Source organism: Leptonychotes weddellii, chromosome 11, assembly GCF_054177405.1.
Source record: "Leptonychotes weddellii isolate Sample4059 chromosome 11, ASM5417740v2, whole genome shotgun sequence".
In the NCBI taxonomy this organism is placed as follows: domain Eukaryota; kingdom Metazoa; phylum Chordata; class Mammalia; order Carnivora; family Phocidae; genus Leptonychotes; species Leptonychotes weddellii.
In genome coordinates, this window is record NC_138379.1 from 87,816,462 (window position 1) to 87,839,424 (window position 22,963).

The 22,963-nt window shown below is 46.3% G+C and overlaps 1 protein-coding gene across 1 annotated transcript in view; it reads right to left on the reverse strand.

The window, feature by feature from the left end:
- The window catches only part of LOC102741266 (uncharacterized), a 36,949-nt gene extending 14,401 nt beyond the window's left edge, over positions 1-22,548 (reverse strand). Inside the window, exons 1-11 of the mRNA XM_081799518.1 lie at positions 22,395-22,548; positions 20,118-20,916; positions 19,396-19,776; positions 18,313-18,483; positions 17,744-17,901; positions 14,864-15,056; positions 14,023-14,145; positions 11,907-12,058; positions 2,729-2,842; positions 1,019-1,165; positions 400-597 (exon numbers count right to left, since the gene is read on the reverse strand). Of these exons, the coding sequence (XP_081655644.1) occupies positions 400-597; positions 1,019-1,165; positions 2,729-2,842; positions 11,907-12,058; positions 14,023-14,145; positions 14,864-15,056; positions 17,744-17,901; positions 18,313-18,483; positions 19,396-19,776; positions 20,118-20,322 (1,842 nt within the window). The 5' untranslated portion in view covers positions 20,323-20,916; positions 22,395-22,548. The remainder of the gene's footprint in view (positions 1-399; positions 598-1,018; positions 1,166-2,728; positions 2,843-11,906; positions 12,059-14,022; positions 14,146-14,863; positions 15,057-17,743; positions 17,902-18,312; positions 18,484-19,395; positions 19,777-20,117; positions 20,917-22,394) is intronic.
- Positions 22,549-22,963: the final 415 nt, after the last annotated feature.

The window sequence follows — 22,963 nt, forward strand, 5'->3', positions numbered from 1 at the left end:
AAAAAAAAGAATATCCTTTTCAGGCTTGCACAGAAAACAACACACTGCAGTTCGGTAAATAGGCTACCACCGGGGCATCTAAATTTAATTACTGAGTCACAGTGAGTTTTACAGATGGAATTCTGCAAATTGATATGTTAGTGAGACATGAGTTAAGTAACTACGGAGCCCCATTTGTAATCCCCATAACTCAAAGAGCCGGGTACCCACTGTCTGCCTTGTAGAATACAGGATTAAAAAATATATTGTCATATGTGGTTTGAGAAGCAGGCTGAGTGTCAAGGCAGTGTGCCACCTGGGGAAGCCAGAAATATCTGAACAGGTCAGACACTGAGGCATTGACTCTGTGAAGAAGTCAACTTTTAACGGACATACGCTACACCAGTTAAAATTGGTTACCTCTTCTGATGACTCAGGCTCCAAGCAAGACTCACACTTCCTTTCAAGGAGTAAAGAGAGAAGATCTCTTCCTCTTTCAGAGATGGGCTGCTCGTCCCGCAGAGCAGCGCTTATGCTCTGGTCAAGCTTACTGTCCCAGGAGATCGCAGACACCCGCAGTGTGGTTGAGAATGCTTCCCCAAAATAAGCCCGAAGGCCCTGGTCAAGGAAACGGCGGGGGGGCCAGATCAGTTCCATTCTAGGTAACTGCTATTAAAGCTTCAAAATTATAGTTGAAAGAAAAATGGGGCTTGGTATGGATCATCTTTACTTGCCCTTACCACGGGTTATGACTGTCATTTCCAATTCTGGTGAGGCTTATGTATCGACAAGGGAGTAAGCCCAGAAAGCTGGGATGCCTTTCTTATAGGAAGACCACTTCTCTCTGATTCCTACAGAGGGGTGCATGCATTTTGTTACATGCTGCCACAGGAAATTTGATCAGGAAAACCTTCTTCCTGGCCAGGCAGTAGGAACCAGAGGCCAACAATGGGACCTAAGTAGCTTTGAAATACTGCACAGCTTAAAGAATTTGTTATTCTGGGAGCAAAGCTAAGCGCCCCGTGCATTTTATAAATACCTTGTAAAATGACCTCAGAAAGGCAGGGTTTGCATCCTGGCGGAAGTCCTCAGTGGCGATGTGGGCCAGGCAGTGGATCAGCAGCAGAATGAAACTCCCCGCAGACGCCAAAGACTCTCTCCCAACAAACAGTGTGTTTTCAGCGCTCTGAGTAGAGGAGATACCCAAACACAGAGATGTCAACCTCAGGGAATGTTTCCACTACCTTTTTCTCTTCCTAGTTTTATGTGGTTTAAAATAACTTTTGGAATCATAAAGTCAGAGACTCCCTGGGGTTAATGGAAATTTACTGAAGGAAAGATTCAGATGTAGAGGGATAAAGTATTGCTTTAGTTCAACTCCCTGAATAAATCATGTTCCCCACTGTTCCTCCAGTTTTTGCTACCCCCATGGTACAGAAAATAAACTACTAGAAATTCAGAGCGAAGTTACTCATGCATCTCTGTTTTTTTGTTGATGTCCTCCAATCACTGTTTCCTTAAGTAGTGGTTCTCAAACTATATCTGCGGATAAAAATCACAAGGGAGTGATTCTATTCTTGGGGCCCATCCCAGAATTCTGGTTCTGTGGGCTGCTTTAGGGGAGTCCTTGGCATTTCCATGTTTACCAAGCTTCCCTGGTGGTTGACCCATGAGGTCCAAGGACCACAGTCTGAGAATCGGTGCCTTATAGGGCTCTCTGACTTTGTCTTTCATATCTTTATTGTAATCAGGTTCTTAAATATTCTGTCTTGTCTAATTGATTTGAAATAACTCTCTTGTTCAGGCAATAGCTTGGCATGGAAAAGCATTAGGTAATTTCGAGCCAGATAGTCTGAGATCTGTCCCTGGAATGAGCTCTGGGTAGCGACACAGAACAGTGGTTAAAAAGGAGGTTGAATTTAGAACTTGAGTTTAAACTCTTGCTAACACTGTGATCTTAGGAAAGTCACTTGGTCTCAATGGGCCTCAATCTCCTACTTCATAAAATGGAGACAGCAAGAGCACCCACCCCCTAGGGTTGGGTTGTTGTAAACTGTAAACGATATAGCACGTGTAAGGTGCATGGCCAAGTGCCTGACACACAGTACTCAATGAATCCTGAGTTGGCTTCCCTGTCAGTAAAATGGGATTAAATTCTTGCCTACTTCATAGATTTCTTTGAGGATCAAGTGAAAGGATGCTTGGAGGGTGCAACGAAAGAGTAATTTTTGGTCTTATGACATCCCCTAAAAACCAACTAGTCAAGTGTGAATGGCTTCCTAGTCCTCTAGGATTGGTTAGCAGTGCCCCTCTCAAATCACTGTTTACCAATGAACTGTTCTCAGTGTTTAAGGTCTGTGTACACTGGCTTTGGGCTGTCACCAAGGCACTGCCAATCCTACATATTTGAGGAACTGCAAGGACAGGAACAATTTCAATCCCTTTCTGCAGAAAGATGCTGATTGTGCAGGATCTGCTCAAGCTGGAACCATGACTCTTATGGGAAACACCAGTCTGGAACCATCGACTTTGATGACAGAGATTCAGTAAGGGGCACAAAGCCATTATGATTCTCTGGGCCGGGACATATTCATTTCACTAACTGGAGAAAGCTTTTACATGGTGACATTTATTATGCCTTACTAAATGACTTATTACCAAGGGGGATAAAGAATGTCAGGACTTAGAGAAAAATGTTTTATAACATTTGGTCTTTTTGCTCCTTTTTAGACCCTAGAATTTTACAAACCCTCATCTGGAACTGAATTTGTAGCACCTGATAGAAGAAGGAGCCTTGGAAGGCATTGTCTGAAGCATCCATCGCAGGAAGACGAGAAGCAATCTGCAGGGTGATTTCAGGAGCCTGAAAAGAATAAGAAACAAATAAAACCCAAACCAAGACCCATCTTCTTGCTAAACAATTCTCATGTGGCTCAGCTACACAGCACCAACCAAATTAATGGGAAGTAAATGCATTGGAACAGGATAAGAAGATTCAGCATACACTACAGGAAAGTGCAAAGAGTATTTATGTGTTTAATATTTATGCTAATTACAAGAATTAATTTATTACTTTTTTAAATAGAGTGTGGCAGTCAGGCATGGGGGCTCTCGAGCATGATGGCTGGGTCCTCACCCCACTCTACCCTTTCGGTTGTGGAATCTTGGGTAAGTTAACTCAATCACTTTGTATTTCCCCACCTCACTTTTAAAATGAGAAAAAAAAAATAGATATAGGAGCCTGGGAAGATGGCAGAGGAGGAGGATCCTAAGCTCATCTCGTCCCATTGATACACTTAGATCAAAGCCACATCAGTGTAACTAATCCAGCAAATGACCCGAAGACTGGTAGAACAGAGTCTTCACAGTTAATCACAGAGAGGAGACCACATTGAAAAGGGCAGGAGAGCTGGAGATGTGGTTGGGAACCAAATCCCCCAGCAAGAGGAGGAGATAACCACATGTATCAGTTTGACTGCAGCCACAGCAATGGGCGGGGAGCAGACATCTGGTCTGACTGCTGATCCCGCCTACCGACAAAAACCTCATAAGGGGCAGTATAAGGAGAGAGTCTTGTAGTTCAGGGTCACTGCAACCCCAACAGAAGGACTGGGGGCAGACATCTTGTCTGACTATAGGCCCCACCAACAAACGAAAGCCTCTCAGGGGACAACACAGGGAAAGCAACCTGTAGTTCAATGTGACTGCAGTGCTAGTGAATGAGCTGAGGGCACGCATCTGGTCTGACGCAACCACAAGCCCAGGGTAGCCCCAGACAGGCCCCTTAACAGCATAGGGACCAAACCCTGCCCACAACAGGCAATGTGGGCCATTACAGCTGACTGGACTGAAGTCGATGTGTCTCAGGACAACAGTAGGGTACACACAACATACATAGGAGACACCCCTGGCACATCTGGTCTGGTGAACAGGGGACACTGTACCATAGGGCACTATTGGGCCTCTTCTTCATATGGCTGCTACTTTCTTTTTCTTTTTTTCCAGTAATATCTTCTTAAGATATAATTTCTTTTTTTCTTTTTTCCCCCAAGTGTTTATTTAAATTCCAGTTAGTTAATGTACAGTGTAATATTAGTTTCAGGTGTAGAATTTAGTGATTCATCATTTACATACAACACCCGGTGCTCATCACAAGTGCCCTCCTCAGTGCCCATCACCTATTTCACCCATCCCCCCACTCACCTCCCCTCCAGTAACCATCAGTTTGTTCCCCATATTTAAGACTCTGTTTCTTGGTTTGCCTCTTTTTCCCTCCCATGTTCATTTGTTTTGTTCTTAAATTCCACATGTGAGTGAAATCATACAGTGTTTGTCTTTCTCTGACTTATTTTGCTTAGCATAATACTCTTTAGCTCCGTCCACGTCATTGTAAATGGCAAGATCTCATTCTTTTTTATGGCTGAGTAATAGTCCATCGTGTGTGTATGTGTGGTGTATACACCACACACACACCACATCTTCTTTATTAATTCATCAGTTGATGGACATTTGGGCTCTTTATATAATTTGGCTATTGTTGATAGTGCTGCTATAAACATTGGTGTACATGTATCTCTTCAAATTAGTATTTTTGTATCCTTTGGGTAAATACCTAGTAGTGCAATTGCTGGATCCTAGGGTAGTTCTATTTTTAACTTTTTGAGAAATCTCCATACTGTTTTCTCAAGTGGCTGCACCAGTTTGCGTTCCCACCAACACTACACCAGCGTTCCCCTTTCTCCACATCCTCACCAACACCTGTTGTTTCCTGTGTTAATTTTAGCCATTCTGTCAGGTGTGAGATGCTATCTCATTGTGGTTTTGATTTGCATTTCCCTGATGATGAGCGATGTTGAACATCTTTTCATGTCTGTTGGCCATCTGGATTTCATCTTTGGAGAAATGACTATTCATGTCTTCTGCTGACTTTTAACTGCATTATTTGTTTTTTGGGGGTTGAGTTTTATAAGTTCTTTGTATATTTTAGATACTAACCCTTTATCAGATACATCATTTGCCAATATCTTCTCCCATTCCATAGGTTGCCTTTTAGTTTTGTTGACTGTTTCCTTCACTGTGCAGAAGCTTTTTATTTTGATCAAGTCCCAGTAGTTTATTTTTGCTTTTGTTTTCCTTGCCTCAGGAGACATATCTAGTAAGGAGTTGCTATGGCTGATGTCAGAGAGGTTACTATTTGTGTTTTCCTCTCAGATTTTGATGTTTTCCTGCCTCACATTTAGGTCTTTCATCCGTTTTGAATTTATATTTGTGAATGGCATAAGAAAGTGGTCCAATTTTATTCTTTTGCATGTTGTTGTCCAGTTTTCCCAAACCATTTGTTGAAGAGACTGTCCTTTTTCCACTGGATACTCTCTCCTGCTTTGTCAAAGGTTAGTTGACCATATAGTTGTGGATTAATTTCTTGGTTTTCTCTTCTGTTCCATTGATTTATGCATCTGTTTTTGTGCCAGTACCATCCTGTCTTGATCACTACAGCTTTGAAATATAACTTGAAGTCTGGAGTTGTGATGTCTCCAGCTTTGCTTTGCTTTTTCAAGATTTCTTTGGCTATTTGGGGTCTTTTGTGGTCCCATACAAATTTTAGGATTGCTTGTTCTAGCTCTGTGATAAATGCTGGTGGTATTTTGATAGGAGTTGCATTAATTGCTGGCCACTACTTTCAAGACCAGGAGACTTAGCTGACTTTCCTAGTACATAGAAACAAACACAGAGTTAGACAAGATGAGGAGACAAAGGAATATGTCCCAAATGAAACAACAGGACAAAATCATAGCAAAGAGCTCAATGAAATGAAGGTAAGCAATATGCCTGATAGAGAATTCAAAGTAATGGTCATAAAGATACTTACCGGTCTTGAGAAAGGAGGGCAGGATCTCAGGGAGATCTTCAACAAAGAGATAGAAAATATAAAAAAAGAACTAATCAGAGATGAAGAGTTCAATAGCTGAAATTAAAAATACACTGGAGGGAATTAACAGCAGATTAAAGGATACAGAAGAACAGATAAATGAGTTGGAGGACAGTAATGGAAAGCAACCAAGCTGAACAGGACAAAAAAGAATACTAATAATAAATGAGAGTAGGTTAAAGGAACTCAGCAACACTATCAAGTGTAATAACATTCCCATTACACAGATCCCAGAAGGAAAAGAGAGATCAGGGGGCAGAAAACTTATTAGAAGAAATAACTTCCCCAATCTGGGGAAGGAAACAGACATCCAGATCCAGGAGGCACAGAGAGCACCCACCAAAATCAATCCAAGGAGGTCCACACCAAGACATATAATAATTAAAGTAGTAGGAAGTAGTGATAAAGAGAATTTTAAAAGCATCAAGAGAAAAGAAAATAGTTACAAACAAGGGAAACCTCATAAGGCTATCAGCTGATTTTTCAGCAGAACTTTGCAGGCCAGAAGACAGTGGCATGATGTATTCAAAATGCTGAAAGGGAAAAAAAAAACTGCAACCAAGAATACTCTATCCAGCAAGGCTATAATTCAGATTAGAAGGAGAGATAAAGAGTTTCCCAGAAAAATAAAAGTAAAAGGAGTTCATCACCACTAAACCAGCCTTATGGGAAACATTAAAGGTAATTCTTTAAGTGGAAAGAAAAGGCTGTAATCAGGTGTAATAAAATTAGGAAAGGAAAAAAAATTCATAAGTAAATAGAAACATAATAAAAGTAGATTAATCATTTATAAAACAGGTACAGAATTTAAATCACAAAAGCAGTAAAATCAATTATAGCTATAAAAACCAGTCAAGGAATTCCCAAAATAAAAGGATGTAAAGTATGGCATCATATAAATAAAATGTTGGGGAGGGGATTAAAATTTTAGTGCTTTTATTTTTATTTTTTTAAGGATTTTATTTATTTATTTGACAGAGAGAGAAAGAGAGAGCACAAGTAAGCAGAGCAGCAGGCAGAGGGAGGGGGGAGGAGCAGGCTCCCCAGTGAGCAGTGAGCCCAATGCAGCTGGATCCCAGGACGCTGGGATCATGACCTGAGCCGAAGGCAGATGCTTAACTGACTGAGCAACCCAGGTGCCCAAATTTTAGTGCTTTTAGAATGGGTTCAAACTTAAGTGAACATCAACTTAATATAGACTGCTATATACATAGGACGTTATCTATCAATCTAATGGTAACCACAAATCAAAAACCTGTAATAGGCAAAAAATGAAGAGAAAAGGAATCCAAGCATATCACTAAGGAAAGAGAGTAAATGAAGAAAGGAATGGAGAACTACAAAACAATCGTTAAAAACACATAACAAAATGGCAAAAGTACATACTTATCAATAATTTCTTCATTTGGAGGTTCTGGCAGGGAAATGCAGCTACTCGTATACCCTCAATAATTACTTTGAATGTAAATGGACTAACTACACCAATCAAGACGTGGGGTGTCTGAATGGATAAAAAAGCAAGACCCATCTATACGCTGCCTACGAGAGACTCATTTTAACCTAAAGACACAGATTGAAAGTGAAGGTATGGTTAAACATTTATCACGCAAATGGAAGTTAAAAGAAAGCTGCAGTATCAATAATGGACAAAACAGACTTTAAAACAAAAACTGTAACAAGAGACAAAAAAGAATACTACCTAATGATAAAGGGAACAATTCAACAAGGAGATATAAGAAATAACAGCTGATTGTAATAAATTGTAAATATTTATGCACTCAACATGGGAGCACCCAAATATATAAAGCAACTATTAAGAGACATAAAGGAAGAAATCAATAGTAATACAATAATAGTAGGGACTTTACCACCCCCCTTACATCAATGGGTAGATCATCTAGACAGAAAATCAACAAGGAAACAGTGGCTTTGAATGACACATTGGACCAGATAGATCGAACAGATACATTCAGAACATTTCATCCAAAAACAGAATACATATTCTTTTCAAGAGCAAATGGAACATTCTCCAGAACAGATCACATGTTAGGACACAAAACAAGTCTCAACAAATTAAAAAAGACTGAAATCATATCATGAATATTTTCTAACCACAATGGAATGAAACTAGAAATCAATCACAAGAAAAAATCCAGAAAGAACACAAATACATGGAGGTTAAATAACATGCTGCTAAACAATAAATGGGTCAACCAACACATCAAAGATGAAATAAAAAAATATATGGAGACAAATGAAAATGAAAACACAATGGTCCCAAATCTTTGGGACGCAGCAATAGCTGTTGTAAGATGGAGGATCATAGCAATATAGGCCTAACTCAGGAAGCAAGAAGAATCTCAAATAAACAACCTAACCTTACAACAAAAGGAGCTTGAAAAAGAAAAACAAACAAAGCCCAAAAGCCAGTAGAAGTAAGGAAATAATAAATATTAGAGTAGAAGTAAATAAAATAGGGACTAAAAAAACAATTAGAACAGATCAATGAAACTGGGAGCTGGTTCTTTGAAAAGATTAACAAAATTCAAAATTGATAAACCTTTAGCCAGATTCATAAAGACAGAGAGAGGGAGAGGACTCAAATAAATAAAATCAGAAATGAATGATCCTGGAGAAATAACAACCAACACCACAGAAATACAAAGGATTGTAAGAAAATATTATGAAAAATTATATGCCCACAAATTGGACAACCTAGAAGAAATGGATAAATTCCTAATAACATATGACCTTCCAAAACTGCATCAGGAAGAAATAGAAAATTTTGACAGACTAATTACTAGCAATAAGATCGAATCAGTAATTAAAAAAAAACAGAAACAAAAACAAAAACAAAATCTCCCAACAAACAAAAGTCCAGGACCAGACGGCTTCCCAGGTGAATTCTACTGAACATTTAAAGAAGAGTTAATATCTATTCTCAAGCTATTCCAAAAGACAAAAGAGGAAGGAAAGCTTCCAAACTCATTCTAGGAGGCCAGCATTATCCTGATACCTATACCAGATAAAGACACTACAAGCCCCCCAAAACTATATGCCAATATCTCTGATGAACATAGATGCAAAAATCCCCAACAAAATATTAGCAAACCGAATCCAACAATACATTAAAAAAATCACTCACCATGATCAAGTGGGATTTATTCCAGGGGTGCAAGTATGATTCAATATTCACAAATCAATCAACAGGATACATCACATTAACAAGAGAAAGGATAAAAACCATATGATCATCTCAATAGATGCAGAAAAAGCATTTGGCAAAATACAACATTCATTCATGATAAAAATCCTCAACAAAGTAGGTAAGAGGAAATATAATAAAGGCCATATGTGAAAAACCCATAGCTAACATCATCGTATGGTGTTAAAACCGGGAGCTTTTCCTGTAAGATCAGGAATTAGACAAGGATGTCCACTCTCACCACTTTTATTAAACATAGCACTGGAAATCCTAGCCACAGCAGTCAGACAAGAAAGAGAAGTAAAAGGCATCCCAATTGGTAAGGAAGAAGTAAAACTTTCACTATTTGTAGGTGACATGATACTATATATGGAAAACCCTAAAGACTCCACCAAAAAACTACTAGAACTGATATACGAATTCAGTAAAGTCACAGGATATAAAGTTAATATTTAGTGTTGCATTTCTATAACTAATAATGAAATAGCAGAAAGAGAAATTAAGAAAACAGTCCCTACAATTGCACCAAAAATAGTAAAATACCTAGGAATAGACTTAACCAAGGAGGTGAAAGACCTGTACTCTGAAAACTATAAAACACTGATGAAGGAAGGGAAGCCTGGGTGGCTCAGTCGTTAAGTGTCTGCCTTTGGCTCAGGTCATGATCCCAGGGTCCTAGGATCAAGTCTTGCATCGGGCTCCTTGCTCATCGAGGAGCCAGCTTTTCCCTCTGCCTGCCACTACCCTTGCTTGTGCTCTCTCTCTGTGTCTCTCTCTGACAAATAAATAAAATCTTTAAAACACTGATGAAGAAAATTGAAGATGACACAAACAAATGGAAAGATATTCCATGCTCATGGATTGGAAGAACAAATATTGTTAAAGTGTCCATACTATCCAAAGCAATCTACAGATTTAATGCAATCTTGGTCAAAATACCAATAGTATTTTTCACAGAGCTACCACAAATAATCCTAAAATGTCTATGGGACCACAAGAAACTTCAAATAGCCAAGCAATCTTGAGAAAGAAAAACAAAGCTGGAAGTATCACAATTCCAGATTTCAAGATATACTATAAGCTATAGTAATCAAAACAGTATGGTCTTGGCACAAAAAGAGACCCATAGATCAATGGAAATGAATAGAGAGTCCAGAAATAACCCATGCTTTTACGGTCAATTAATCTATGACAAAGGAGATAAGAATATACAATGGGACAAAAATGGTCTCTTCCACAAATGGTGTTGGAAAAACTGAACAACTACAAGTATAAGAATGAAACTGGACCACTTTCTTACACCATACACTTAAATAAACTCAAAATGCACTAAAGATCTAAATGTGAAACCTGAAACCATAAAATTCCTAGAAGAAAACATAGGCAGTAATTTCTTTGATGTTGGCCATAGAAACACTTTTCTAGATATGTCTCCTAGGGCAAGAGAAACAAAAGTAAAATTAAACTATTGGGACTACACAAAAGTAAAAAGCTTTTGCACAGTGAAGGAATTCATCAACAAAACAAAAAAGCAACCTACTGAATGGGAGAAGATATTTGCAAATGATACATCTGATAAGGGGTTAATATCCAAAATATATAAAGAACTCATTACAACTCAACACTAGAAAACCAAATAATCTGATTGAAAATGGGCAGGGGACATGAATAGACATTTCTCCAAAGAAGACATCCAGATGGCCAACAGACACATGAAAAGTGCTCAAAATCACTCATCATCAAGGAAATGCAAATCAAAGCCACAATGAGATACCACTTCACACCTGTCAGAATGGCTAAAATAAAAAACATAAGAAATAACAAGTGTTGACAAGGATGTGGAGAAAAAAGAACCCTCGTGCACCATTGATGGGAATGCAAACAGGTGAGTCATTATGGAAAACAGTACGGAAGTTCCTCAAAAAATTAAAAATAGAATTACCATAATATCCAGTAATTCCACTACTGGATATTTACTCAAAGAAAATGAAAACACTAATTTGAGAAGATATATGCACTCCTATGTTTATTGCAGCATTATTTATAATAGCCAAGATATTGAAGCAACCCAAATGTCCATCAATAGATGACTGGATAAAAGAGACATGCTATACATATATATATAGATATAAATGGAATATTAATCAGTCATAAAAAAAGAATGAAATCTTTCCATCTGTGACAACACTGAAGGACCTAGAGGGCGTTATGCTAAGTGAAATACGTCAGTCAAAGAAAGACAAATACCATGATTTCACTCATATGTGGAATTTAAGAAACAAAACAAATGAACAAAGAAAAGAAGAGACAAACAAAAAAAACCCCAAAGAACAAACTCATGATTGTCAGAGGGGAGGGGAGAGCGGGAAACAGGCGAAGGGGATTGACAGTACACTTATCATGATGAGCACTGAGGAATGTACAGACTTGCTGAATCATGTTGTACACCTGAAACTAATATCACACTGTGTTAATTATACTTGAAAAAAATAATAGTATCTATGTCATAGGGTTTTTGTGAAGATTAAATGAATTAATTCATGCAAGTTATTAGAACACTTTCTGGCATGTACAAACTACTTCATTGATTCTACTTATTATCATTTGAGAGATTAGACTGTAGAGTGGTAAAATGACTTCTATCAGTCCCTTTATAGGAGAGACTAGCAAATTCCGTATTCCAGCTGCTTAATCCTAACATATATCCACCCCCCGAAAGCCTCCTTCCTGGTCACTTTGACCTTCTTGGCTGCAAGAATACGGCTCCACAGAGAGGCCAGAGCCCAGACTTACATGCAGCTCGGGGATGAGGAGGTTCAGGACGGAGAGGTCATATTGGCAAACCACGAACTCCCTGGCAGAAAGGTCTGTGGGTTGCACAGTGATAAGCTCTTCCTTCTGCATTAACTGAGGTTTTGGGACATCCTGCAAAGAGCTGTTGGGGGCTATAGAGATCAAGAGAAAACAGCAACGATTTCACTGACTTTTCTGTCCAGTAATGATTTTTAATAAAAGCAACAAGAACAACAACACAATCCAACTTAGAAAAAGCTGTATTTGCTTTGATCCATCCATCCATCCATGGTATCTATATGCACTCTGCCTCAGATCCTCCCGGCCATTTTCATGGCAAAGCAATTGAGCCTCAGTCGATAGGAACAGAGGTGCCAGAACGAAAAACCAAAACCAAAACAAAACAGAACAAAAAAACAAGGATCTGGAAAAGATGGTAACCAATTTTCTTCTACTATTTCATAGGGTTGTTTGGAGCACTAAATGTAATATAGTCAGAACTGTGTCTAGCACACAGTAAGCACTCAGTAAATGTTAGCTAGATTAACATCGTAATCTTACTTCCTCATAGAATTGTCTCTAATGGGCCTTACGTCTTGAAACATATTGTATTGTCTTTTAATTCTTGAGAAGACAATGAAAAGGAGCTTGGGTAGCATGGTGTGGGAAACAATGCTGAACTAGCCGCCAGAAGACCTGGGTTCTGGTCCAGGTCCTGGGAGACCCGGGGAAAGACACTAAACTTCTTTGAGCATCAACTCTCTCATCTATAAAAAAAGTAGGTTAATAATCTTTTGTTATCTTACAGAATTAAGAGTTGGGTGACCAGGCGTAAACAAGGCAATGCATATAAAATTGCTTTCTTTCTTTTTTTTTTTTTTTTAAAGATTTTTATTTATTTGAGAGAGAGAGAGCACACAGGCAGGGGGGAGGGACCAAGGGAGGGAGAAGCAGACTCCCCGCTGAGCAGGGAGCCCAATGCGGGGCTCCATCCCAGGACCCTGGGATCATGACCTGAGCCGAAGGCAGACGCTTAACCCACTGAACCACCCAGACATCCCAAAATTGCTTTCAATATTATAAAGTCAATATCATTGTAAGACAATGGACGTTGAAGTGGTGGTGAGAACCCACCTTTCTGCCTACACTCTTCTTAGTTTCCCCCAAAGGGAGGCCCAATTAATACTAAGATTGGTTAAGTTCTGGGGTCAACAAAACTTTTTCTGTAAAGGGTCAGAAAGTAAATATTTTAGGTTTTGCCAGCTGAGAGGCAAAATTGGGGTTCAAATTCAGTGTTCCCACCTTCATGGTAGAAGCGTGGTCTCACTCTCCCGCAGTGCCTTCCCTTGCTTCTCTCTGAAACACAGTGATTTGTCCTCCTGGGAACTCACCACAATAACCTGCATCTCCCTTTAGGCACTGCCTTTATGGTGTTGGATCTTTTTTCACATGGGTAAGCAGGTTTAGAGCACAGGCTGTGGGACTGAATTCCAGCTGAACTCCTTGTTAGCAACATGATTTTTGACTACTAACTTGACCTATTCAGATGCTTCAGTTTCCCTACCTATAAAATGAGTAAAAGTACCTACTTTCCTGGGTTGTTGTAAAGATTAAATGAGCTAATGTATCCAAAGACTGAGAATATCACATGACACATTACAAAGCACTCCATAAGAACGTTAGTCTTCTTTTCACTTTTCCCCCCAAATCATTTACAAATGTAAAACGCTTCTTAGTTTTTGGGGCAAGGTCTTCCTATTCTTTGTCTACTCTGCCTATCTCCTTGTGTCTCACCCTCTTCCATTAACTCCTTGTAACATGTGGCTGGCCAGTATGGGGTAAAATCCCAAGATTTAGATTCAGTGTTCAGTGGGAAGGCAGAGGGTCTTTAGGATTTCCCCTTTGAAATTGGCCAAGTTATTACAGTAAGACATTGATTCCTATTTTTTATTCCTTACATGGAAAACGCCCTTGGGAATCTTAGGTTGGGGGTGGGGAGGAAGAGATGATTGGCAGGTCAGGATTTTGATATTCCTAGTCCCTGGGGATCACATCATCAAATACCTTCAGTGGGCCATGATAGTTCCAGACAGGGGCTCCAGGGAAAGGAGGTTACCTAGTGGGTGATGCACCTGTCCTTGTAGTTCAGCTTCTTCCTTGGGGGCTTGGGACCAGATGTCTACTTTCTCCAGGGTAGAAAAGAGTGGTGCGGTCCACATGATGTCAGCTTTATCTGCATCTGAACAGAGGGGAAGAGGAGAGTTGTTGGAGTAAGGGCCCAGGACTGTGGCTAAAGTCAGAAAGAGCCAGGTGGAGCGTCAGATGTGACAGGTGGCCCGTAAGATGGTCCCCAGGATCCTCCGATGTGTATCTATGCCCTTGTGTTATCCCTTCCCCTTGAGTGTGGGTTGGATCTAGTAATTCATTTCTAATGAATAGCATATGGCACAAGTAATGAGATCAGGATACAACAAGACTGTGGCTTCCATTTTTCTCGGCCCCTTCTCACTTGCTTGCTCTGAAGGAAGCTGGCTGCCATGTTGCAAGCTATCCCATGAAGTCCACGTGGCAAGGAACTGATGTCTCTGGCCAAAAACCACAGGACAGAACTTCGATTCCCCAGGCAAACCTTGAGGTGACTGCAGCCCTAGCCCAACACCTTGATGCAGCCTGTAGGAGACCCTGAGCCACAGGCCCCCCGCTAAGCTGCACCCAGAAACCTGACCCGCAGAAGCTGTGAAATAATCAATATTTGTTGTGTTAAGCCACAGAACTTTCCGGTGGTATGTTACAGAGCAATAGAGAATGAATACCCTGGGTTTCTCTATGTTCTTCCTGAAGAACCTACCATGGCCACACTCTTACAGTGCCAGGAGCCCTGACTGTAGCATTAGAACTTATCAATCGTGATCAGCATTGACAACAGAAAGGAATGTTGGGCCAGTGACCAGCCTTACCTGTTCCTGGCCCCTGGTCCTCCTGGCCTGGGCCATGGCCTTGAGCTCTCACTAGCGCTGCAGTGAGGCTCTTCAGGAAGGGGATCAAGAGCGGGCAGGCAGCAGCCTGGGCCCTGAGGGAAGTGGGGATCATTCCATAGAATCTGTCTCCAGGGTAATTCTCCAAACATGCAGGGGAGCCTGAGGCAACGATCTAGGACAAAAGAGTCAGAACTTGGTTCCCTGCGTGGCTCCCACATGGCTGCTTTGGGAGCTTCTCTCCAAAGCCCCTACTAAATTGGACCTGCCGATCTCCATGGCCTACTCCAAGGCAGTACCTGGGTGTGCAAGAGGTGTAGGTGGCTCAGTTCCCGCTGGTACTGCAGGTGACCGAGGGCCCCATCCAGAAAGTTCTGTCTCTCCCTTACCACCTACTGAAACTCATCAGAGAGATGCTCAACCACCTAGAGCACAGGAAGTGAAACGCCCAAATGAAAATGGAGCTTCTTTCTCTCCTCCTGTTCCCCTCCCAGCCCATCCGCTGCTCCTTGGGCCACCTATTCCTGACTATCATGCTGCCCTGAAGAACCACATCTGACGACACAGGAGGATGTGCTCATCCCGCATGGGTCCTCTTATCAGATCTGGGGCCTCGGACTCCTAGGCTGCTGCAGCCACATCTCCTGCTCCTGGCCCCGCAGCTGGCCCACTGCCTGCCTGAGCTTTTCTGCTGTCTGTCCTAAACTCTACAGGACTTCCTGCACGCCTAGCATCATCTGCACCTCCTGCTCCCACTCCTCTCTGTCTGCTGCAGGGGGCAGAGAAAAGAGCCACGTGAGAGCTGCCGCCCCTGGCGAGAGGGAGAAGAAGAAAAGGCACAGTGGTTTATTGGGGCCGGGGGAACCTGCCAGATCAGAGCCAGGGCCTGGCGGGGGGAGCCTGGCTGGTGAGCACATTCAGAGAGCAAGAGGGACTCCCCACCAGGCAGCTGTGGGAGGTGTCCCCACTCCCAGTAGATTTCTGCTCTGGGGATCTGGGCTCAGGGGATGCTGTCCCACCTTGGGAGAGCAGGCTCCACTCTGAGCTGCTCTGTGTGCTCAGGGCTCTGGCTCTCCTCTCCGTCTCCGTCTCCGTCTCCTGCAGGCAGCAGGACTCCAGCGCTGCCCGGGCCTCCTCAGCTGCATGGGGCAGGAAGCACAAAGGAAGGGGCCTCAGGGAGGAAGGCGGGAGCTCTGGGCTGGGCCGCCTCATGGTGGTCCTTCCTCCTTCCCCCCTCCTGCCCCTCCTCCTCCACCCTGAGACACTTAGGGGGTGACCAGAGTCTAGGGCCTGGAGCCAGGGAATCCTGGGATTTGGTCTGCCTTGAGATGGGTTCCATTTTTGCGGTCAGCGGGGGGGACAAAGACTCCACACTTACAAGAGAAACCTGTGTAGTCTGGGTAAAGGGTGGGGACGGCGAGGTGGCGCCTCTGGGCCTCACCCGCTGCCGAGCATCTTGGCCCGGAATGGAGAGCAGCTCGTGGCTCAGCTGCCCCAGGCGTTCTGCTAGACGCATCTCTTCTTGCTCTTGGCCGTGCCAGTACTGTTCCCGGGCTCTCAGCTCCTTCTCCAGGGTGTCCAGCTGCAATGTCCAGCTTGTCTGGGGCTCATACACTTTTTCTCCTCACAGCCTGGGGTCTGGGTGAAGATCCCCAGTGCTTCTCCTCCAGACAGGGGCCTCCCTCACCCTTGGGTGTCCATGACTAAGATCGGTGAGGCAGTCGACTTGGTTGCAGGTGGAAAAATAATAACCATGCACCTGCTTCAAGATCCCCGTCCCCTCCTCCCTCCTTCTAATGCCTGGCCTCTCTAGTGAGGCCAGGGCAGGTAGAAACTGTTCTCTTCCCTTCATCTCATCCCTTCCGACGTGAAACTGTGAGTCGGGGCTAGAATTAAAGTGTCTTGGCTTCTAATGAGAATCTTTTACATCACATCCATCTTTGTTCCTGAAATGAACCGGGCTGAGAATGTATGGGAGGACCTAAGTCATTTCCATTTTCGTGGAGACCTGCCAACGGCTGAATTATTGCAATAACCTCCTGACGGGGCTTCCTGCTCCAGGCTGGCCCTGCTCCCATCCATCCTCTGCACGGCTGCCAGAAGGAACTTTCTAGAATGCTGACTATATATTCACATACACACACATAAAAATGTCTGGAAGGAGATGTGCCAACCCGTTAACAGTGGCTGCATTTAGTGGGAGACTAGGGGGTGAGGTGAGTAGTGTCTAGTGGGGGGCTGCTGATGGCAGATGGGGTGAGAGCAATGGGGAGGAGGGACCTTGTGCTTCTTCATTTACATATGTTAAGACATGTAGGATTATGAGTAATTTATTTTCTTTTTGTATTGTGCCAAATTTTCCAAATTTAAAAGTCTTAAAAATATTCATATCTGATCATATCACATGTGTACTTAGAATCCTTCAGGCTCCCCATGGCTTTCATGGTAAGGCACATTTCCGGGCCTCAGCCAGGCACCTGAGGCAGTTCGTGATTTGTTTCCTGCCTTCCTTGCTGGCCGCCTCTCACCCTCCCAGAACAGTCTTGGTCTCACGTTCGCCACCTTTGTGCTTGCTGGCCCCCCAGGCCTCTTTCTGACTGAGCCCAGATGTTGCCTCTTTAGGGAAGCCTTCCTTGAGCTCTCCTGCATGTGATTTGGACATCCCTCCTCTGTGCTCCCTTAACACCTTTATAAACCACGATCATGGTTGGAACCCATGGCCGACCAGTTTCCTGAGGACAGGAGCCCCGTCTAGTTCTTCTGCATCTCAACACCTAACTCAGTGCCTGGAACCTAGAGGGTACTTCGTACATAGCTGCTGGATGAATGGAAAAAGGAATAGAATAAACGGCTCCTACGAACCAGACCAGGGTCTCTCACTCCTCGAGGCAGGGCCTCCAGCACTTGGACGATGGGCACCACCACTCCGGCAGAGGGGTCTGTCTGAGCACCAATGACAGGACCAGGTTCCCCGGTCAAGGGGTCTATGGCTTGAGCCCCAATCGAGATTGGGACAAGACCTGTGGCAAAGCGAGAGGGAAAGAAGGAAGAGGTGGTCATGGAAAGAGGTAAACATGGTGGGAAGGGAGGCGAATAAACCCTGAGAACCCTTGAGAGGTTCTGAGCTGGATTCGAGGGTTTTTTGGAGGCCACAGACCCTGAGGGTGAGGTTCTGAAGGGCTGGTTTTTGAAAGGACCCAATTTTCTCAGTGGGAGATAAATGACCTGTGGTCCTCGGGTTCTGGAATCTCTGAGCACTTTATTTTGGGTCTCAGCAGCCCTAGTGGAGGCGTCAGAATGACCCCATCCCATGGCTCATGAGTAAATGGATGGGGGGTATCCCTCCTGAGCTTTCCAGGGCTTTCTCACCCAGGGCTAAGTCACATTCCTGATCCCCCTGGGGCTTTCGCAGGCCCCCAGTTCCCTCTTACCTTTGCCATCAGCATCTTCCATTGAACCTGACAGGGGTGTGGCATCACCCGAATTCCCATCAGTCTCCATGCCCAGGATGGGCACCATGAGCCCTGAGCCCTCAGGGTCTGGGATCTCCATCCCGTACAAGACTGGGACCCACAGCTCCGTCCCAGGATAGCACATCATTCCTAACACAAGGGGGAGTTGGCAGAGAGAAGGGGGGTTAGGGTTAAGTGCCAGGCTCAAAGGGCTAACCCCTGACCAGAGAAGCTTCCCTACAAAGACTACATTTCCTCTGGGGCCTCACTTAACATTTTGAATTCAGGAGGAAGGTACTGAGTGGCATCAGGACTTTTGGGAGGCTGAGAACAATTTCCAGGCCACACTAAAAAGGTAAAGGAGAAGGGAACAAATATTCTTGAGCACCCACCATGTACCAGAAGTCTGGGCTTAAGAACTCCTTACAAATTATATTTTATTTGGTCCTACAATGGAACCTAAAATATGTACTATTTTTATCCCCATTTTAAAGATGTTAAAACAGAGGCAGAGTGAAGTCTAGTAACTTGCCCAAGGTTGAAGAGTTATTAAACAGTGGGGCAGGGCTTCAAACTTGAATCAGTTCTGACCCAAAACCCTGGTTCTTTTTTGTCACATCATGGGCAGAAGCTTCTAGAAAGAATGAGTGAGGTAAGCTCCAGGAAGGTGCCCCTCCTACTTCCTTTCCTTGACCATCCTTGTATTAGTGGAGGCAGAAGGGAGATGGAGGAACTTCAGACTCCCTGGTGTAAAATGGGTCTCATAATACATCATGGTGTTGGGAGCCCTCTGAAATATCAAGAGAACATACACTTCACAAACATTAAGTGTAAGACCCAGCGGGATTGGCAAGAGATCAGAGGGCAGAGTTCAAGCCGAGCATTCATGGGGTCGGGCATGAAGCCACCACACTCCTTCTCCCTTCCCTCGGTCCCACGTGTGCATGACCGGTGGGGCTGCAGTCCTGTCCCTGAGCTTACGAGCTGAGGGCACTGAGGCACCAGGGCATTCTGGGCCTGGGATTTCAGGGCCCGAGAGCCTAGGTCTTGGTCAGTAGGTACCTATCTTCCCGCCACTGGCCACGATGGCCTCTGCTGTCCCCAGCTGCCGCTCCAGTCTCCGAGCCTGCTGCAGGGCATGGTGCAGACTCAAGCCCAGTGCCTGTCTCATGTCCTTGATGGCAGCCTCCAGAAGCCCCTGTGTCCTTGACCCCGGCCTCTCCCCGTAGCTCTGGAGCACGGCAATCACTCGCCTCTGGGCCACCAGCACATTGGCGTCCAGCAGGGTCTGTGATCCTCCCATGTGGGGCACTGTCTGGCCCTCTTGCTGAGACACTCCCTGCAGCCGGACCGTCTTCCTGCTCAGAGGCTCCTCAAAGCTGTCACCAGGCAGCATAAGGCTCCCCGAGGCGTCTCGCAGCCCCCCCAGTGCAAGCACCTGACCTGGCAGTGGAACCCAAGAGGGTGAGGTAGGAAGGGGACTGAACAGAGATGCAGGGAGATGAGGCATAAGGAGAACTAGGGCCTGCAGACCGAGTGAGAGGCAGGGGGTGGGGGACCGGAAGTCAGGGGAAGGGGACAGGGAAGCCAGGACGGAAGACACAGGTGGGGTAAGAGCAGGGTGGGAATAAAGGGTAGAAACGTGGGTGTGGGGTGGTTTGCAGCCTGGACCAGAGCATGGGGGGGTGTAGCGGGCTGGGGGGGCTGGGGGGTTGGGGGGCTGGGGAGGCTAGGCCGGGCAGAGAGGAGAGGGTGGGAGCACTGTACTGAGGTCTGCCAGACACCTGTGTTTTCATCCAACCCGACTCCCAGGATTGGCGAGATGCTTCCTGTGACTGGGTCCTCCATGGGGCCCCCCAACTCTAGAGGGGCCAAGGTCTTGGTGAGAGGATTGCAGTATGTGCCCCCAAGAGTGAGCCGCTGCCTGGTTTGAGGATGCAGAGTCACAGCCAGCACGGGCACCTCGATGCCAGTTGCGGGGTCTGTCATGAGCGCCCCCAGCTGTGATGTCCCACTCGGCTGCAGGACAGGCAGGTGGGGGGTGGGAGGCGAGCCCGTGGCAGGACAGGTTGGGTAGGGCACGTAGGGGAGGATGGCGCCACCTGGACAGGGAGACAGGGAAGTGTTGGTACTGTTGATACGCCAGCCTCCCTCCCCGGCCCTGCAGAGCCTTCTTGCACTGAGAGGCTCTCTCCAGCCTTCACCCTCTGCATCAAGAATGTTAAAGTGAGGAGGGGGAGAAGGTGTTTACTGCTCAGCTCGTCATCACACCCCACGGTGCAAGGACAGAGCCCTGCTCCCTTCCTTGTGCTCCTGGGGAGCACCTTCCTTCCTCCTTCGTGGTCAGGGTCTCACCGGAACTGAAGTCAGTGGTGGGCACCAAGGTAGCTCCCTGCAGATCGTACCCCAGATTTCCAGCCTCAGGCAGCACCTTCCCAGTGTCAGGGTGGATGAAGTAGCCAGGGGGTATGGACCCTGCATGGCCACTGGTTGGAAGCATTGCACAGTTGGGGCCGGGGACCATCAACTTGGTGATGGGAGTCACGCTGATGTCCTGGGTGCCCCCTTGAGGGCCTGCTGCGGCTGCAGTAAAGCAAACTGCTCAGCCCTGGGTGTGAGGCTCAGTGGGCAGGCTAGGGGCTCCCTTGGCTGGTGCCTGGAAGGAGCTGGGAAGAACCGCACCCCAACCCCAGTAGCAAGTGCTCCCTGAGAGCAGAGTGTCTTGTCTTTTGCTGAGTGCAGGCCAGGATTCCCCATTTAAGACATGACATGGTGATATCATCATATTGCAGGCTGGCAGGGACTAGAAGGACTCTGGGAAACTGTGGTGACAGCCTAGGGGTCACCTGATGGGGCTGGGGACTCCCAGAACTCAGAATTCCCACAGAGAACCCAAGGGGATCCTTCTCCCACTCTTCGTTTCCAGGCAAGTCCGGCATTCTCCAAATGTGGCCTTTTGCACTCATCCGTCAGGCTTTTGCTCCCAGGAAATGCTCCCTTATGTGTAAAGCCATTTTTCGTGGCAGTTTCGCTCATTTCTACCCTGTTCTTCCCATTTAGGAGGCTCTCTCTTCGGCAACACCGCTGTTTGCCCGCACCCTGCACAGGAAGTCCCTCCCAACCTTGGGGGTTTCCACTTTGCTCTGCCCTTCTCCTCCCCTACAGGGTGTCGTAGGGGAGGGGCCTGTCGCCCTGAACGCAGGGCCAGGTTTCCTGGGGGGCGCTGGCGAGGCGGAGCAGGACCCACCTGGCCGCAGCAGCTCCGCCCCAGTGCGGGTACCCAGGACGCCCCAGGCCTTCAGGCGGTGGCCCTCCTGCAGCACAGCCTGGGACAGGCGGCCCAGCGCAGCATCCAGCCGGGGGGCTTCCCTGCGGGGGGTGGGGGCACGGGGGAGGCCCTCTCAGGGGAGCGCGGTGACGGAGGGGGAAAGGGCCCTCCGCTGTGGCCAGCTCTGGACCTGGCGAAGCCCCGCGCGCGCCTCCCCTAAGCCGGAGCTCACCGAGCCTGACTCAGAGGCACCCGGTACGCACCCTTCCGGGTTCGGCCCGGCCTGGGAGGACTTCGCGGGCCCGGAGGCCGCCTGGGCCTGCAGCAGCCGCCGAGCCGCCGTCAGCGCCGAGCAGAAAGAGGCCCACTGCTCCCGCCTGGCGCCCAGGTCGTGGCGGACGAGCGTCAGCTGGCGACCGAGGCTTGCTGCGTCGGGGCCTGCCAGACGCCCTCTGTGCCCGGCCTCCTGCTCCGCGGCCCGGGCAGCAGCCTCAGCAGCCTGGTGGGGTCAGACGCAGCCCTGCCTGCTTGCCCGCGGGGCCGCAGACGCCAGGGCCAGCAGCTGCCCGGGGGCGAGCCCCGGGAGGGGGCTCCAGAACATTCTGGGCGGGCCCGGCAGCGGAGGCAAAGGGACGGACGAGAAATCCGCAGGGCTGGGGCGTGGGGGCCAAGGGCCCCGGGGCCTGGGAGATGGGACCGTGCGCGAGGGGGCCCCGGGGGGCGGGGCTCAGGGCGCCCCGGGGGTCGCATTTAGGCACAGGGACCAGGTGGGAAGGGGTGACCACAGCCCGACCTGTTGCAGCTCCCTCGGGGGGCTCCCCAGAAGCTGGCTAGCAGAGGCTGGGATGCGACGCTCAGCCCCCCCCAGCTGCCGCAGAGAACGGGCTTCACTCACGAGTCTGAGGCAGAGGAGTTTGAGCTGCGGGAGAGGGCGGCGTTCACCTGCGACAGCCTCGCGGCCGCTCTCCTGCCTTTGATCACAGCGCCCTCTGCTGCCCGTCGGGGGAGGGACGCCGCAGCACCACAGGCCCCCTGACCCAGATTCCGTACTTGGACTTCTAGTGTGTTCTTTTTTGCTCCCAACGCCTGTCACCTCCTGGCCTGAATTTATGCATTCCAGTTGGGCTACCGAGGACCAGGAATGGGGATCTGAGAGACTCCAGCGGTGGTCTTAATAGATTCTCTATCACTGATCTGAAGCCCAAAGTTCTGAAAATCAGCCCTAAATTTGATCTGAAATCTGTTTCCCCTCCCGGATACTTTCCTTTTTCCTGATTCCTTATGGATAGATGGAGGATTTCTTTAGGTTCTATATCCTTTTAACCAGTTCCCTTCTGCAATGAACCCGTTTTCAACCCCGCT